Source organism: Pleurodeles waltl, chromosome 2_2 (assembly GCF_031143425.1).
Source record: "Pleurodeles waltl isolate 20211129_DDA chromosome 2_2, aPleWal1.hap1.20221129, whole genome shotgun sequence".
Classification (NCBI taxonomy): domain Eukaryota; kingdom Metazoa; phylum Chordata; class Amphibia; order Caudata; family Salamandridae; genus Pleurodeles; species Pleurodeles waltl.
The window spans coordinates 877,536,750-877,554,740 of NC_090439.1; the positions used below are offsets into that span (position 1 = coordinate 877,536,750).

Below are 17,991 nucleotides of genomic sequence, written 5' to 3' on the forward strand. Positions count from 1 at the left end.
CAGAACCTGGTGAGAGCCCCACAAGTCACCCCGTCTTGGATTCCCCTAGGTCTCTAGTTTTTGAAAATGCACAGGTTTGGTAGGTTTCCCTAGGTGGCGGCTGAGCTAGAGGCCAAAATCCACAGGTAGGCACTTTGCAAAAAACACCTCTGTTTTCTTTGAGAAAATGTGATGTGTCCACTTTGTGTTTTGGAGCACTAGGCCTACCCACACAAGTGAGGTACCATTTTTATCGGGAGACTTGGGGGAACATAGAATACCAAAACAAGTGTTATTGCCCCTTGTCTTTCTTTACATTTTTTCCTTCCAAATATAAGACAGTGTATAAAAAAGACGTCTATTTGAGAAATGCCCTGTAATTCACATGCTAGTATGGGCACCCCAGAATTCAGAGATGTGCAAATAACCACTGCTCCTCAACACCTTATCTTGTGCCCATTTTGGAAATAGAAAGGTTTTCTAGATACCTATGTTTGACTCTTAATATTTTAGCAAATGAATTGCTGTATACCCGGTATAGAATGAAAACCCACTGCAAGGTGCAGCTCATTTATTGGCTCTGGGTGCCTAGGGTTATTGATGAACCTGCAAGCCCTATATATCCCCGCAACCAGAAGAGTCCAGCAGACGTAACTGTATATTGCTTTCAAAAATCTGACATTGCAGGAAAAAGTTACAGAGTAAAACGTATAGAAAAATTGCTGTTTTTTTCACCTCAATTTCAATATTTTTTTTATTTCAGTTGTTATTTTCTATAGGTAACCCTTGTAGGATCTACACAAATTACCCATTGCTGAATTCAGAATTTTGTCTACTTTTCAGAAATGTTTAGGTTTCTGGGATCCAACATTGGTTTCACAGCCATTTCTATCACTGACTGGAAGGAGGCTGAAAGCACAAAAAATCGTAAAAATGGGGTATGTCCCAGTAAAATGCCAAAATTGTGTTGAAAAATTGGGTTTTCTGATTCAAGTCTGCCTGTTCCTGAAAGCTGGTGATTTATTTTAGCACTGCAAACCCTTTGTTGATGCCAATTTCAGAGAAAAAACCACAAGCCTTCTTCTGCAGCCCTTTTTTCCATTAAAAAAAAAAAAAACGACATTTTCACTGTATTTTTGGCTAATTTCTTGTTCTCCCTCAGGGGAACCCACAAAGTCTGGGTACATCTAGAATCCCTAGGATGTTGGAAAAAAAGGACGCAAATTTTGGCGTGGGTAGCTTATGTGCACAAAAAGTTATGAGGGCCTAAGCGCGAACTGCCCCAAATAGCCAAAAAAAAAGGCCTGGCACCTGAGGGGAAAAAGATCTGGCAGCAAAGGGGTTAAGTAAATAGCGCGCGAGAGAGAGAGAGAGAGAGAGAGAGAGAGAGAGAGGGCGCGCGCTCTGCATTACGTCCTATTTTTATTTCTATGTTCGTCCGAGTTTGTTTGTTTGGTCTGAAACTCTAGTCAACCTATCTAGACGCTATTTAGACGATTCCTACCTGTGTCTCAACCCGGTTCTTGTTCCATCCACGGTCTGCCTGCTGTCAATTTCCATTATCGGCTTTTTTTATTCTTCTTTTATGTTAGAGACAGTGAATAATCCCAATATCAAGATGGCCGCCATGTTACGTACATAGAGCCTTACGAGTTGCAGTCTGAGTCGGTTTTTTCACTGGCGTCCCTTTTCTCTTTTCTTGCACCCTCCACCTTCGATCTTGTTTGGTACGTTCCTATGGAAACGGACGATCCAATTTTGGTTTTAAAGGGACGCAATAATATGGGAGTGTAAAGGCGATACAAAATATTAGAGGGGGCTTCGGTGAAAAGGCTGTGGTGCTTTATGACACTATAATAGGTATAGGTGAATCACTCGGTAACACTAATTTTCGAGTCTCACCCGCAGCTGGAGCGGGCCAACTAATCAATCAATCATTCGAGGGCGCTAGAACTTTGAGACTCCACTTCACGCAGAAGCCAATTTATCTAACGCCAACTGCCGCCCACAACGTCACCGTCCCTGCAGAGGCCAGACACAGCACCTTCCTTTCGACAGGTAAAGCACAACCAGATTGTGGCAAGACCATTCGCAATGCATGTGGCTGCCACATGCATGGCAATGGTCCACCCCTTCTTTCAACTTTGTTGGATCAGTTTATGAAACAGTGCACGTCGTAGGTTTTCGTGATTATAAAGAGTGCCATTGAGACAGGTGTATGCATCCGTCCTTTTAGTTATTTATTAAAGCATGTATCCATGCACTTAGTCTGTCCCCTTCTATAACCATGTGTCCAGTCGTTAATGCAGACATCCATTCGTTTCGTCTTTTGTTCATGGCATTGTTTCTCAGCATTACAAGGAATCCTCTGTGCGCTCGATTCTGAAAAGCTCTCCAGCAAACCCATACAGTTCAAGAGATGGCATCTGGTACTCATTTGCCATTAAAATGCGTACAGTTTTGCACTTCCCGTTTGTGTGATTATTTGTAATACATATAGGACTCCATTGGCTGGAAGAACAGATCTTCGTGGACCTTGTAAGGGGATTTGGTGTTTTGGAAACAAATATTAATAATATTACAATTTGAAGTCTGATTAAATTAAGTTGGTTAAATCATTTAAGATTCAGTAAATATAATATGTTTTATGTAAATGTTCCCAGAAAATAAAATGCTGCCCAATAAGACGCTCAGTTACGCATCATTCTTACTTGGGAGTCCCCACATCTTATAGAATTGGGTAGGTGATGTAAGATCTCCCAATATTACCCTGGCAGATCTATTTACTAATAAACGTTTAGATTACAGCAGTGACTTTGCCTATTGCACTTTGGTCATGTAAAAAAGTTCCAAAAGATCATTTGTCCTCTTCTCCAAAACTGTTTTGGTACCAGTTGTTGTAATTTAGACTGTATAGCATCTAATATGACCATTGGTGAACCAAGTTGATCTTCGTGTTAGAAAGGATTGTTACTTATTTGTCTATAACTTCATAGGAATGTTTTGGCTGGAAGGTGGACAGTCAGCCCATGTTTTGTGGTAATTTTGTGCCCAGCTAAATCTTCATAGATCATATAGGGTAATGTAGTATGTTTGAAAACAACCTAAATATTTATGAGACAATTTGATTTTCCTTTAAGACAAGTAGGTTTACTTATTTGTCCATAACTGCATACGAATGTTTTGAGATGACGATTTGGTGCCACCTCATCTGACAAAATGTACTTGTCTCAGACATTTTGCAACCAGATCAGGTAGATAGATGCTCTGTTTATCGTGATCAGTATGAATATTGGTGAGCCAAGTTGCTGTTCATGAGAGAAAGAAGGTTTACTTATTTGGACATAGGAATGCATTGATGTGAGGTTCATTCATTTGATGCCACCTGTTGACACTTTTTGGTTAGCTCAGACGGTTTACATATGAGTAGTGCAGTGTTTTTTATTAGGATCCGGTGAATATTGAATATGGCACAGTTGGCCCACTTCTTGATGTAAAAGTTACTACAGTTAGGCTTAATATATATATTAATGTTATGTTTGAAAAAAATCATATTCATAGAATGACAATGGTAAGTTTGATTACATGGAGTTGATTGAATTATTTAAGGTATGATAAAATGAGATATGTTTAGTAAAATGTTGCCTGCTTGTAGGATGCTGGCCGAATAAGATGCTAAAGATAGCCTGAAAATAAGATGCTGGATGAATAAGAGACTAACATAAGAATCATCACATAAACACTATGATTTTCAGTATTTGACATCAATGTGCACACTGTAGGACACGTATCAATGGCCCCAGGAATTTGATAACTTATTTATACTAGTGATTACCAGTTCTGTTTGGAGCACCCCACCAAAGGAAGATTTTACAGTCCTTGAATCACATCTAAGCTAGGATGGACAAAAACAGACTTTGATTTGAAAACCTAGTAAAAACGGTTTCTTACAATTACCCCTCCACCTACTTATCTGAAATTATAATAAAGTGAATAGTTTCTGCTTAGCAGGCATCATACAGTAAAGAACGTTGGACAGAGGATCATTTTTAAGGCCCCTTGTCTTATGCACATGAGTTTTAGGCATAGGAATGATCCCCCTAGGTTCCTGTTTTAATTCTTACAAAGCTTCAGAAAAGTTAGTCTCCAGTACCTTCAAACTTTTTTCTTTCTGACCATAGGTTTAAAAGCTCTAGAATGTAGGTTTGGGAAGGCAGGAGTTTTCAGGGGAGAAGGGGTGCCGAGACGAAGGTCCTCTCTTTCTTCTTGGCCCTCAGCCGTGGAACTCACTATGTTTGAAAACCATTTCCTTTAAATCCTGACTTTAGTCAGCTTCTTTTGTTATTTGCATGCTTTCTATCCCAAGATGCCTTTGGGCAGTGCTTAATTTGTAAATAAAAAGTTGCCAGTGCCCAAGGCCCTCCTCTTAAACACGCGGCTCCTGCAATTAAATGTGGAACACGGAATACTGAGGCGGCGTAATCCTGAAGCCATGTCGGGCTTCTTCAATCCATATAAAGTCACTCCCTGCCCCTTCAGCTCACTCTTGCAGCTTTCTACTTTCTCCCTTGGTGACCATTTTTCGTTTTTCCCTTCATCCGTCTTTCCCATATGTGTCTTTTTTGCTTGCAGCAAATTCTTGAGTTGAGGCCGAAGAATAAGCTCCTGCCGTCCAAAGGTAAGTGCCGGTGCTCTTCACTGGAAACCACAAGCACAAATTAAGCACTGCCTTTGGGTGTATGTTGCGTTCCACAAGTTGTTCTTCTGTTCCATCCCTTGAAACTTAACTTGAGGTGAATTTATTTTCTAGTTATTTCGTTTTATGTGCAAAATCCGTGGAAGAGATGGCATTGTTATTGTCTGGAAAGTAATTACTGACACCTCCCCCAAACTGGATTGCACACTGAACGATGGTCTAGAGAAGGTAAAGAAACATGCTGTAAGGTTAGTGAAACAGATAGACTAGTTACACAAATTAATTCAGCACACATAATTACCCAATGCAGAGAAAACCATACTGGGTACACATTTGTTAGTGATGTAGCTTTAAACCTTTGTTTTCGTAGCAAGAGACATTGTAGAACTCTTACAGGCATGTTTCACTTTATACCATTTCCTGCACTTTTAAGATGAGAATAATTAGAGGTATATTTCTGGTACTAAATTCATTTTATTCTTTCTTCCTAATTTTCAGAGACATGTCATCCATAATGAACTACGGGACAACAAAAACCTATAACATTCCTATCGACCATCTTGATTACAAGTTCATTGAATCATGTACAGATGTTAAACACTTGGAAAAGATTCTCAGCATACTAAGGTAGGCCTTCATTGTTGCTGTTGTGTAGTGTTTTCACATTTATATTTCCTTACTGTTTTTTGCAAAATATTTAACTGAGCACCAGATTTTCACTGTATAACTTGTTGCAAATGTTTTGTGGAGAGAAACATAATTGGGTTGGATGGCTCCGTCTGCAGGCATTTTCAATCACTTGCAGTAATCACACTGCATATTACGCATGTGACGTTTTAACAAAATATTTGAAGCATGGGATACATTTTACAGGTACCTTTTCTGTTACTCTTTGAACATTTCGTAAATGTTTCATAAATATTGGTGTTTTTTATTCCAAATCAGCGGGTTGTGATCCCAGTGGGTTTGGCCGCACTTGTGATTGGGTCCCTAGAAGGACCTAGTTATAAGTAATAGGAGGTAGATATGTGAAAATTGGATGTTGTGTCAGTCATACCTCTTTCAAACTCTCGTTACAAAAGCAAATGGGGTCACATCAATGAAAAGTTTTTAAAAAACTCATCCAGAAGATTGATATGGAACTATATTTTCAAAACTCTGGCACTGTTGTTCTTTACCAAGGCAGTCAGTAATATAGCAACTTTGTTAAGGTGGTGACAATTTTAGAAGCCCGTTTATTTCATTCACCATGTTTCCAATGGGAGAAAAATGGGCTGGGGATGGTTGTATGACACAACCACGCATGCCGTAACAATGTGGTTCTAACCATGACTAGGTCTTTCCACACATGCCTTTACCACGCATGCCTTTATAACGAATTTAGTTGTAAACGTATGCTTAGTAAAGGAATATGTGGAAACAACATGCATGGTTGTGTTATACAACCCCCCTCTTAACCTAAAAAAGTACCCCAAATGAGGCCCAAAACAATCCCCACCTCTAAAAACCTCCCACACAAAAACCCTGGCCCCTGTTTACAAAAATAGCTACCTTGCCCCCCCCCCATCCGCCCTGAGCCCTAAAACTTCCACTACCCCTAAACACTAAACTACTCCGACACCCCCCTCTGGCCCTAAGCTCTAAAACCTTCCCCACCTCTAATTACTAAAGTAGCCCGACCCACCCTAAGCCCTAAAAAAGAAAACTAACCCGACCCCCAACACCCCACCCCTAAAAAAAAATAAACTACTCCAACACCCCAACCTACCTGAGCCCCTGAACCTTCCCCTACCACTAATAACTAAACTACCCTGGCCCTCTGACCCCCCCACTCCGTCCCTAAAAAATAAACTACTGCAACTGTCCCACCCACCCTCAGCCCTAAATCCACCCCACTGCCAAACACTGACCCTGCCCCAGCCCCACTTAGCTCACAGCATCCTCTCCTGCTCCTTCCTCCTCTCTGCTCTTCTCCCACCCTTCCTTAATCCTTCGCCACCTCTTGAAAATAAACTACCCACTCCCCCACCCCACCCATAAAAAGTAAACTACCTCCGACCCTGCCCCAGGCCCACTTACCTCACTGCGTCCTCTCTCGATCATTCCGGCTCTTATCACCGCACCACTAGACCGCTCCCTGCCCTATCTCTGCCTAAACCACGCATATGCAATCCATAGCTGTTTAAATATGGTGGTTATGAAGGAAAGAGCCAACTCTTGAGTAGTCTTCTGAAGACAAGATAGTTATCTGTGGATCTTATATTTGGGGGTAATGAATTCCATAGTTTGGCTGCTTGAACGGAGAAGGATGTACCACCTATAGCATTTTTCTTGTATGCTGGTGTTCTAAGGCGGGTTGCCAATCTTGAGCGGAGGTTTTTTTTGTTGAATGTATTTGGTTATTTTGTTTCTGATAAAAAGCGGTCCTGTTCCATGTATAGCTTTGTGGGTGATACAAAGCAGCTTGAAGGTGCATCTTCTGGCAACGGGTAACCAGTGTAATGCTCTCAAGGCAGGTGAGATGTGGGCTTGTGGCTTTACATGTAGTAGTAGCCTGGCAGAGGACTTTTGAATACTTTGTAGTTTTTTCATATTGGATAGAGATGATCCATGGTAGGGGCCATTGGCGTAATCCAGTTTGGATAGTACAAGCACGATAGTAGCCTGAACCTTGTGTGGAAAACCGAGGTGGGGGAATATACGTCGTAGGGTCTTCAAGGTGATGAAGCTTGTTCGTGCTAATTTGTCCACTTAGGTATTCATTGTTAACTTGGAGTCCATGATAATTCCAAGGTTTTTAACTTCCTCAGATAATCGAGGAGTGGTCCGAGATCATCTGGCCAGGCGCACAGTGGATCGTAATGTTTCCAGTCACCACATATGAGTATTTCTGTTTTGGAGGCATTTAGTTTGAGATAGCTCCAAGAAATTCACTGATCAACGGCTCTGAGACAACTGAAGATTTGTGAGTTTTCAATGTTTTGGGGCATTCTAATTTAAGTAGTATTTGTGTGTCATCTGCATAGTTGCAGCATGTGAGTTGAAAATCATTGATCAGTTCTGGTAATGATATCATGTAGATGTTGAAAAACAAAGGTGAGATGATTGATCCTTGGGGGACCCCTGCTTTTGTGAGGTAGGGTTTGGACGAGAAGGGGGGAAAATATATGATATTCTTTTTTGAAGGTAGGATGTAATCCAGTCGAGAGCAGTACCTTCTATGCTGGCTTTGTGGAGAATTTGAGCTAGGGTGTCATGGTCAACCGTATCAAAGGCAGCGGAAAGGTCCAAGAGAAGTAGTGCTGCAACTCCATTGCGGTTCACTGTGTTTTTAAGATCATCCCAGATTGCGGTGAGTGCCGATTCACTGCCTCTTCCTGGGCGGAAACCAGTTTGGTAGTCTGAAAGTATGGAATTGTCTTCAATGAATTGTGACATCTGGGCGAATGCTGCTCTTTCTATCCGTTTTCCCAGGAAAGATCCATTTGTGATTGGTCTGTAGTTGTTGGGGTCCTGCGGGTCTAGGTTTGTTTTCTTTATTAACGGTCATATGTATGCTTTTTTCTGGCCTACAGGAAAAGTTCCTGTAGTTAAAGAATTGTTGATGATTCTTCTTACAGGTGTGGCAGCAGAAGTAGATAAAAGAATGTTCTTAAAGATGTGTGGTGGGCAAGGGTCAGAAGGCTACTATTACATGTAAAGCCACAAGCCCACATCTCCCCTGCCTTGAGAGCACTACATTGGTTACCCGTTGCCAGAAGATCCACCTTCAAGCTGCTTTGTATCACCCACAAAGCTATACATGGAACAGGACCGCTCTTTATCAGAAACAAAATAACCAAATACATTCAACAAAGAAATCTCAGCTCAAGATTGGCACCCCGCCTTAGAACATCACCATACAAGAAAAAGACTATAGGTGGTACATCCTTCTCTGTTAAAGCAGCCAAACTATGGAAAATTACCCCCAAACATAAGATCCACAGACAACTATCTTGTCTACAGAAGACTAATCAAGAGTTGTTTCTTTCCTTCATAACTGCCATATTCAAACAGCTATGGATCGCATATGCCTGTGTTGATAAATACATTTAATCTGATTATGTGTATATTCTAGTTTTTGTATAGTTCTTTAGGAAATATGTATCGTTACTATGTCATTACAAATCACACACATACTCTTTAAACCTGTTTAACTAATGTATATTTACTCACAGTTTAAATATGTATATGTATGGATGGGTATATGTGTATGTATTCATGTGTGTGTGTGTGTGTTATGTGTATATATATATATATATATGTATGTTATTCAGTGCTTAACATATTCATAGGTCATTGCATAGCTCCTAGATAAGTTGTTATATTAGATACTTATGAATCCCTTCTCTCATTTTATATCACACTGATCAAATGTTTTATTATCATAAGCATTTGGATATTCACAAATTGAGTAAAGATAACTAAATGTTAGAAAAGTACACTTATTAATTAACTTCAAATATTACAAATCTTGTAAGTCTGTGTTTATACAATACTACTTTTCTTCTCATATTATACCCATTATTATATTCCTTCAACATATATTCCCTTATGTATTTACATATCTATTTATTACTCTAGTCCTACTGTATTAGAGAAAAATTTAATAAATATAAAATCTATAAATACAATTCAAATTATAAGTACATTAAAAAAATATTAATAATAATGAATAAATAAATTAAATAAAAATAATGATAGTGTGTGTATATATATGTATAGATAGATACAATTAAAAATACAAATATTATAGTTTTACTCTCTTGTAAGCTTTACTTTGTCTACCCATCACCATATGTCATGTCTCTATCAATCTATCCTCCATCCCCACTCTGACTCATCCCAAACTCACTCTACTACTTTCACCTCCTAAATAACCCTGCCTAAGCTCTTCACTCCTCTTCCACATGTAACTCACCCAAACCTCAGTTTAGGACCATGATCTCCCAAACAACTCTACTAAATTCTCCCTCATTTAGCTCACCTTTGACTCATCCAAAACCCCTCCTGGTACTAACCTTTTATCTTCTCACCGGTGTCCACTTGAGGAAACAACAGTTGTTTGTTTTTAGGGATAAGTGAATGGCCAACGGGTCCCTGAACTAAGAAAAACTATGGGTCTGCTACCAATGTTGGGCCCCAAAGGTTTCTTGGAAAAAAAGCCTCTATTTTAAAATCTGCTGGGCGGAGGCACAACTTTCCAGTAGCAAGATGCCCACAATAAATGACACCATGTGCAGTAAATCAACCAGTTGGTGAACATCTTGCCACCATGTCCTTAAAAGACTAAAACATTTGTGTGCATTAGATAGGATGTTGTTTATTGTGTAAGGACCGGATTATGCTCTTTTAAAGTTTACTTAATAATAAAAGAGCTACCTGCATCACATGGCCTTTGAAGCCGCAGCACCTGTATCTAAAATCTTGAAGATTATCCACTCAAGTTTTAGACAATGAAAATTTGACTGAATTGGCACTCCTGAGTTTCTGGGCCGATTGTTTGCATTCATTGGCAAAAGGACTGCTCTTCCGCAGACTATGTTGGACCTCTCATGTGCCTTTGATTCAGTGTAATCACACAATCCTCCTGCAGTGTTTGTCCATTGTGTTAGACTCAACATCTGATATAATTGACTGTTCATGCTTGTTTTTCTCACAGCCCGTCATGCCTCTATATACAGTGCCTTAAGGGTCCAGTGTTTCAGTGACCTTTATTATTTTTATAAGACCTCTGTTTGACCTTGGCAATAACCTCAGAGTTGCTTTCCAATCATATTTGGACAACAGAGCAATCTATATTTGATTTTCACAAGCTTTCCAATCCAGTTTAGGATTGTTTTTCTTTTTGGAGGACATCCAAATTTGGATGAGGATGAACTGTTGTTGGATTAACCAGGCAGAAACCGAGGGGATACACCTTTGGATCAAGGTTAGACCCATACTCCAAGCTCTGGAGTTCCCTGGCATTTTGGCCTCAAATTTCGCACGTGCAAAAAGTGAAAAATGTGGAAATTCTCTTCCACCTGAATCTTCCCTAAGTCACAAATACAGTGTGTAATAAAAGGCGACTTTTACAATCTACGAGATTGGTTGGTTGGTGCAAACATAAGTACTTGAGTGGAATACTGCAGTGACCTCTGTGCAAGCCTTCAAAAACATCTGATAGATGGTAAAGGACTCAAAATGCAGCTACATGGACAATATTTTTATAGATTGAGGGATTTGAAGAGGTCTTTCCTGTGAGTTAGGTCTTTAAACAAACATTAGAAAGGTCGGTTATTGGTTAATGTTGCCTAATTAGGTATAGTTAGTATACAATAAATAATTTTTCCAGGTGACTGCTATATTGTAGTTTGCGAAAAACAATGTACTAGACTTAAAATGTTTTCTAGAAATAATATAACATATCAAAAACCATTGACCTGACTGGGGCACAAGATGACGGTGCTTCTTGGAGTTCTGAGTTAGGGCCCTAATCCATCTCCCATCTTGTCTACCACTGATTGTAGTGGGTCTGTTCCAACTCATGGACCAAGTGGCAAAGATATGGAGCCTCAAATGATGCAACTCTGAGACCACTCAAATGACAGTCACAGCAGAGGCCCTGCTCTTGTTGATCTCAGCCTACTGGAGGAGGTGCGTGTCCCACAGACAGGATGTCAGAGTACATGTAAGGCGGCAATACCTTGAAAGCAGAGGCTAACGGGGGGGAACCCAGCATTGCCTAAATGGTGTAGGCCCATGCAGCTGGCAGAGGCCAGTTGAGGTGGGGAAATGTTGATGCTCAGGCCGTGGCTTAAGGCTGAAATGGGTCTGCAGCAGACAAAGATGTTGGTGCCGGCTGATGGAGGATGGTCTGACTGGAAAACATATATAATTTGAGTCTCGGGAATCATGCAGCAGTTAAAAACATGGAACACTGCAAGAAGTGCAGCGACCCAGGACCTAACAGATCTCCCTATGGTGAATCATCAGCTGAGGAATGTCTGAGTACTTGGGGGATGGGGAATAAATATACGTACTGTGTACTGGGTCTTGTATTGAACACTAATAACTGTGGTTGCACTGCTTTAAGGTGATATGGTGAGCAAGCGATGGCGCAAAAATATATTTTTTCCAATGAAGGTGTGCACTGAGGAAGAGAAAAGGAGAACATGATGCTGGACCCACAGAGTTGATTAGGATCAGGAGAAACATGAAACTAGAGTTGGTGTGATAGAGTGACAAATAAGGACCATATGTACAAACACTTTTTCCCATAGACACAGAATGGGTAAAAACCTTTGCTACATCTAGCCCTAAAGGACTTCAGTACTGTGGTACACGACCTAATGCCCTTAAATGTGAAGTTGGTAGAGGGTTTTAGTGTGATGGGGTCCAAAATGGAACAGGTAGAAAAGCTACAAATTGAATCCCTTAGTGAGTATGTGGGATCCTTGCGCCTTTTCCACCTGCGTCTTTCTGAGCATCTAGCTTTTCAGAGCAAAAGACAGCTGACGCAAGAGCAGTATAGGGAAGAGCACTGCTGCAAGAGTACAGGCCAGCCTTCCAAGGCCTTCTGAGAACTGACAGGGGTTGACCACCAGGATACATTTTTGAGGTGCACTGGGTCCTTCGATGGGAGTGTAGTTTGAGTTCACTGGACACATCAAGGTAGAGGGACTGACAATGTGAAGGGGCAAATGTTTTAGGCATCAGTCAGAACTTTGTTGGGGTGCTACACTGGAGTACCAAACACGTTGCCCTCAGTGCACCAGCCAAACAGACATTGGAGGCAATATTGCCTTCAGTGGGCCCCATGGAATCTGAGTTGGAGATTCCTCATAGCATACGTCTGTAGAAGCTCGATCTGTTTGGTCTGGTGGGGCAAAGGAGATGCCGTCCAGAGAGATGTTCTGTTGGATTTGTGCCTCCGGTTCCCTAGTTGCTTGAGCAGCCACCTTTAGAAGAGCAAAACTGTGGAATAACTTTACAGCTTTTCTGGACTGCCCGTTTGCCTGCAGTCCGACCTTGGAGTGACCTTAAACTTGGAGGTAGTGGGAAAGTCTTGAAGCTTTGAGAATGCATACCAATGAAGGTGCCTGAACATGAAAAGAGGTAGTGTAACTTTACATCCTTTTGGAAAGTTACAAAAAACTCTGCCCACCGCAGAAGGAAAAGATATGACAGAAACCCATGGTATCACAAGGACAAGCAAGAAAGAATATACACAACTCACTAAGGGTGACCTACTGACCACATCTGATCTCCAAAGAGCAGGCAGTAAAAGCTGAGATAGCGGTCACAATGAATGTAATATCTAAGGACTTCCAGTCGATCCGTGAGTGCTAATGAGGATGCCATCTCGACCATGTCCTCCCCTTAGAAAGATAAACTGATTTTGCTCACTAAAGCTGTGAATGATATGAAAGTGATCTAGGACAAATGTGATGATCTTGAGAACAGATCACAATTAGATAGTATATGGATAACGAATGCCACAGAGTCCGTGGAGGGAGAGAAAATTAAAGCCTACTGCACAGGCCTGTTTCATCACCTCTTGTAAGAGAATAATGGCTTTGACATTACGACTAGGAGAGCGCACAGAGTGGGAGTACATGGGAATGAACGTGTGACCAGGCAGAGAGCCATATTAACAAATCTGTTCTCGTCTCAGCTGATGGATATGACAGTACAGGAAGAGAGAAGGGCTAAAGCTATAGTTCATGATGATAATGCTGTCTAGCACTATTAGGGTCTGTCCCTGAATATCCTCAACCAAAGACTCCTTCAGGAGGTCACTAGAGAGCTCAGGAAGAGACAGATGAGATGCAGGTGATGAACATGGCACACAACGGATTTGCTGAACTGCTCCCAATGATTCACAAACACCAAATCAATGGGGAGCACGATTGGAATTAAGTAGGAATAGCAGGAAAAGAGGAGGGGTACACTAGGCTTTTACCCCCCCACCCCAAAAAAAACACAACGGGAAAGACTCCCTAACCTTGTGGTATACAAGTGAATGGACAATCACATTGCTTTGGAAAGATCAGCATACATTTTGTGGGGCACCACATTAGCTCAAATGAGCATAGCAAAACCTATTTCTTAGGCCTAATGGGAGGTAATAAGTAGACTGGCATTAGAGGCACACCGAGGGGGTCTTCACCAGGTGTTGGTCAATGCATCATCCATGGAGGATCCGTTAGGTGGTCCAGTAAGCAGCAGCAGTAGTACTGGGCCAGCTTCCTTCTACTTGATGCCTCATGCCCTTGTCGGTCGCAGTGTACAGGCCTTACAGTGTCTGCGGAGTGTATTTATTTGGGTTCATGCGTCGTCTTTCGGGCCTTGCGAGCAATCAGTGTGGCCTCCCCTTTTGCCTGAGGGTCCCTGGCCATGTCTGGGGCCCAGGCTGCAGGCACGGGGGTAGGTGGAGGAATCAGTCTCATCTTGCCGCCTTGCAACCATCAGCGGTTGTTCTTCTCTGCAGCCTCCAAGCCCCTGCTGGGCTGCCACATTCACTTCTCATTCTGCAAGATGACACAACCCTGCAGCAGTAGCTGCACCAGGGTCTGCCCAAGTCTATTCTAAAGGTCATGGAGGATGCCAGGGGACTATGCCATTCGAGGCTAGTCAGCCAGGATGATCAAGAGGGTCCGGTGCCAAGCGGAGCTCTATCAAGACTGGTCTACCATGTTGCTTTTAAAGCCACGCCCTGGGGAGAATTATTTTGACAGACTAATATGACACCATATATCAAATGTCCTTACAAAAACAGGTCTCAGTCCTAATATGTATACATGGACTAATTTTGTATCATCCTTAGGTAAAATAAAAATTAGTAGTGAATATTCACCTTCCATTCCCTTATCCAGGGGCACACAACAAGAGTGCCCATAGTCTCTTTTCCTATAAGTTTTTCCAATGGAACCATTAATGTGTAACATAAATAAAACCCTATCACAGTTGGTCTGTTAGTGAATCAAAGATGCTCAAGCTTACCCTGTTTGCAGATTACATGCTAGGTTAGCTAGTCAAATCTAACCAGCTCTTCTTGAAGAATCATGCCAATTTACTAAAGTCTCTTGTTTAAAATAAATTGCACATAATTACTCTGACTGGGCTTATTGGATCCCTCAGACAGCCGCAAGACTGTAAAATCATGGTCTGAGTTGGATATTGGCACCCTTTTAAATATTTTGGTTTAATCTTCCCAACACAAACAAATATTTATGCATGAAAAATTCCTCCATTGTAACCTTTTTTTGCACAGACATATATGGAGGAATCCTTAAATCACATCACTGGGATGAACTGCAAGCATAAACATGAATTTCTTGCCAGAATTACATAGCAAAAACTTTGCCTTTTAGGTTTCACTAGTATATATTGATACAAATGCAATGTAACCTGACTGCATTCATTTGGATTAGCCAGAGTACATAGAACCACATTACATAAACGCCTAATAGATGGTGGTTTGGGATTTTCCAATGTAGAAACCAATATAGATGAGCCCAACTGTGCCCAGTACTTCACTGGCTTAACCATCCCTATCTTGGTAAACCCCGGAAAGCACCTATGCTTTTATTTTTTAGACTCCCAAACCACAAGCCCCTACCCTTTATAGCCAAATTTTTAGAATATTGGACACTTTTATTTAGGAAAGGAGGTAAGATAACTTTCCATCCCTAGGGCACCAGTTGTTTTCCACCCCGATTTCTGTCCTGCGATTATAGACCCTGGTTGTAATGGAGCGAGATCACCTAAGCTTCTCTTTTGGGGGAACTATTTCTGAATGTGGAAATGCTCCGCAGAGATGCATACTTTCATTTGTTTAACCTCTTGCATTATGAAACATGATGAATTCTGACTCCACCCCCTACCACACTGGATGAATTCAAAAGAAACTTTTAAAAATGGAGGTCAAGAAAAGACCCCAATGGGAAACTTTTTCTCACATCACCAGACACAAAAAATATCTCTAATCTTTTGTTATATATTTCTTTTATTTATTTTTCAATCAAACATTAGCACAATAAAAGAAATGGTGACTACCTCCTATCCCTCCCCCCACAGGTCCAGAGAGAGATGCACCACTTTGTCAGCATATTTTGTTTAAAGCCAGGACATGATGGTCAAACATCATAATAAAACTGTATATGGTGCACATTTTGGTAACTGGACCACGCTAAGCCATCCTCCCTGGCGCTCACCATCATTTTTTACTGTCACTCCTCATCAGAGTCCGTTCCATGCTCTGCAAATGGTTCCTCTATTTGTTGCTGTAAGCGGATCTCTACCATATCCCGCTTTACTCTACCCCCTTATTCCATCCCGGTATATATCAGTCTATGCCTCACCCCGTATTCTGCATGCACCCATCACGCTAATTCCCAAAGTCATTGTTTCTTAGTGGTGATCTACTGTTCATCCACTGCAGTGCTATGCATTTCTTTGCCACAGCTAAACCTAGTTTTACAACCCTTTTCTGCATATTTTTTATGTTTGGGTCGGGCCACCAGTACCACAAGACTCAGCGGCATTGTGGGTGATAGTGGCAGTTCGGTCAGGACCCCCACCACCGGAATCATATTGTTCCCAAAAAGCTCCCACTTTCGGCCATGTCCACCACATGTGGATTTAAGTCTCTGAAGTTGACCGGCATCTTGGGCAGTGTTCCTGCTTGGTCGAGTCTAGTCTGTGCAGCCATTGTGGTGGAATGCAATCCCTGTGCACGCATTTATAGTGTACTAATTTTAACCGTGCATTACGAGACACCTTCCTGCAATTACCCAGCACAGAGGCCCAATCACGCTCACTTCGTTCTTCACCCATGTCTCCCTCCTATTGTGCTTTCAGAGTGTAAATGCAATCAGCTCTCTAATCCATATCTTTTTATATTTCGCTAAGCAGTCCACCATCCACTAGAAAGCATACCTACATCTTAAACAGTGCAGGCCTGATTCCGACCTTGGCAGATGGGCTACTCCGTCACAAATGTGATGGATATCCCGCCCCCCGTTTTAAAAGTTCCGTTATATCCAAAGGAACTTGTAAAACGGCGGGATATCTGTCACTTTTGTGACAGAGTAGCCCATCCGCCAAGGTCGTACCCAGGCCCTGAATGTCCTGAAAACTTATGGTCCAATATGTGTTCTAGTTTAGACCATTGAAATCATCTATATATCCACTACATAAAGAAAATGCTTATAAAATAATCACAAGATGGCATTTCACTCCATTTGCTTCAAAGCAACATTTAATAGCTTAGACCTTTGTTGAAAAGGATGTGGAATCCTTAATACATTTAAGGGGGGGGTGTGTGTGTATGTATATGTGTGTGTATATATACACACACACATTAGAATTGAGTTGTCTCAAATTGTTCACTTGCATTTATCTACCATTCAATCCTATGGCTATTGCCTTGTTATTTAGGGGACGAGAGTGAATATCCATTCTCATCCCTGACAGTGAAACTACCAACCGATTTACTTATATTGTCTAAACTTATCAAAACAGACTCATCAAAGGTTCAGTCAGTTCCACTGACATATTTGTGATGGACAAAAGGGCTGAATGTGTATGCTGTGGAGACCTGGTCGTGCACTTGGTGAAGCGTCAGTTGATGCGGTGCTGGAAGTCACCCCATGCCGCATCTATTCTCTCATGGAGTGAAGAGATACTGTGCTGGAGCAAAGCCGAAAGTTTGATTCTCAGGTGCGAAAAATACAGAGGGCTGAGACATCAGCCGATATCACTGGAGTGGAATGTAATGGTGAAACGTTTAAGAAACAGAATGAGGCAAAGGAGTTAACACATTAGGATTAGCAGCGTCCCTAAGGAAACGTTTTGGGCCAGAGAGAAGTTGGAATCCCTGGTCTTACACACTTACAGACCCGTGTAGCTTTTATCCTTGGCTTTCCCCCATTGTCACCAAGGAGACAACACACGCAGGTACCCACTTTATATGTGAGCTTTTTCAGAGAGATCAAATGGTACCTGCGACCCACATGGCTTTAGTCAAGTAACTAATGACAGAAGCGGCTTGGGAGGATGTGGGATGGTTTTGTTGTTTTTAACACTGTTACATAACACAAGATTGGTTTGAAATATCTAACGGTCCGATGCTTGGACCGCCCATCTCCACTACTGTTACGCATGTCCACATACCTGATGTATACAATGTTTGTCGAACCTTACTAAAATGAAAAACCAATAAAGTTAGTTTTAAACAAAAAACGTGTATGCTGTGGAGAAATTATGACTTGCTAAGAACAAAATGCACA

At 41.4% G+C, this 17,991-nt stretch overlaps 1 protein-coding gene across 1 annotated transcript in view; it reads left to right on the forward strand.

Moving 5' to 3' along the window:
• The first annotated feature begins 1,722 nt into the window (after window positions 1-1,722).
• The window catches only part of SPAG1 (sperm associated antigen 1), a 697,262-nt gene continuing 680,993 nt past the window's right edge, over window positions 1,723-17,991 (forward strand). The window contains exons 1-2 of the mRNA XM_069220554.1: window positions 1,723-2,037; window positions 5,174-5,302. Of these exons, the coding sequence (XP_069076655.1) occupies window positions 5,178-5,302 (125 nt within the window). The 5' untranslated portion in view covers window positions 1,723-2,037; window positions 5,174-5,177. The remainder of the gene's footprint in view (window positions 2,038-5,173; window positions 5,303-17,991) is intronic.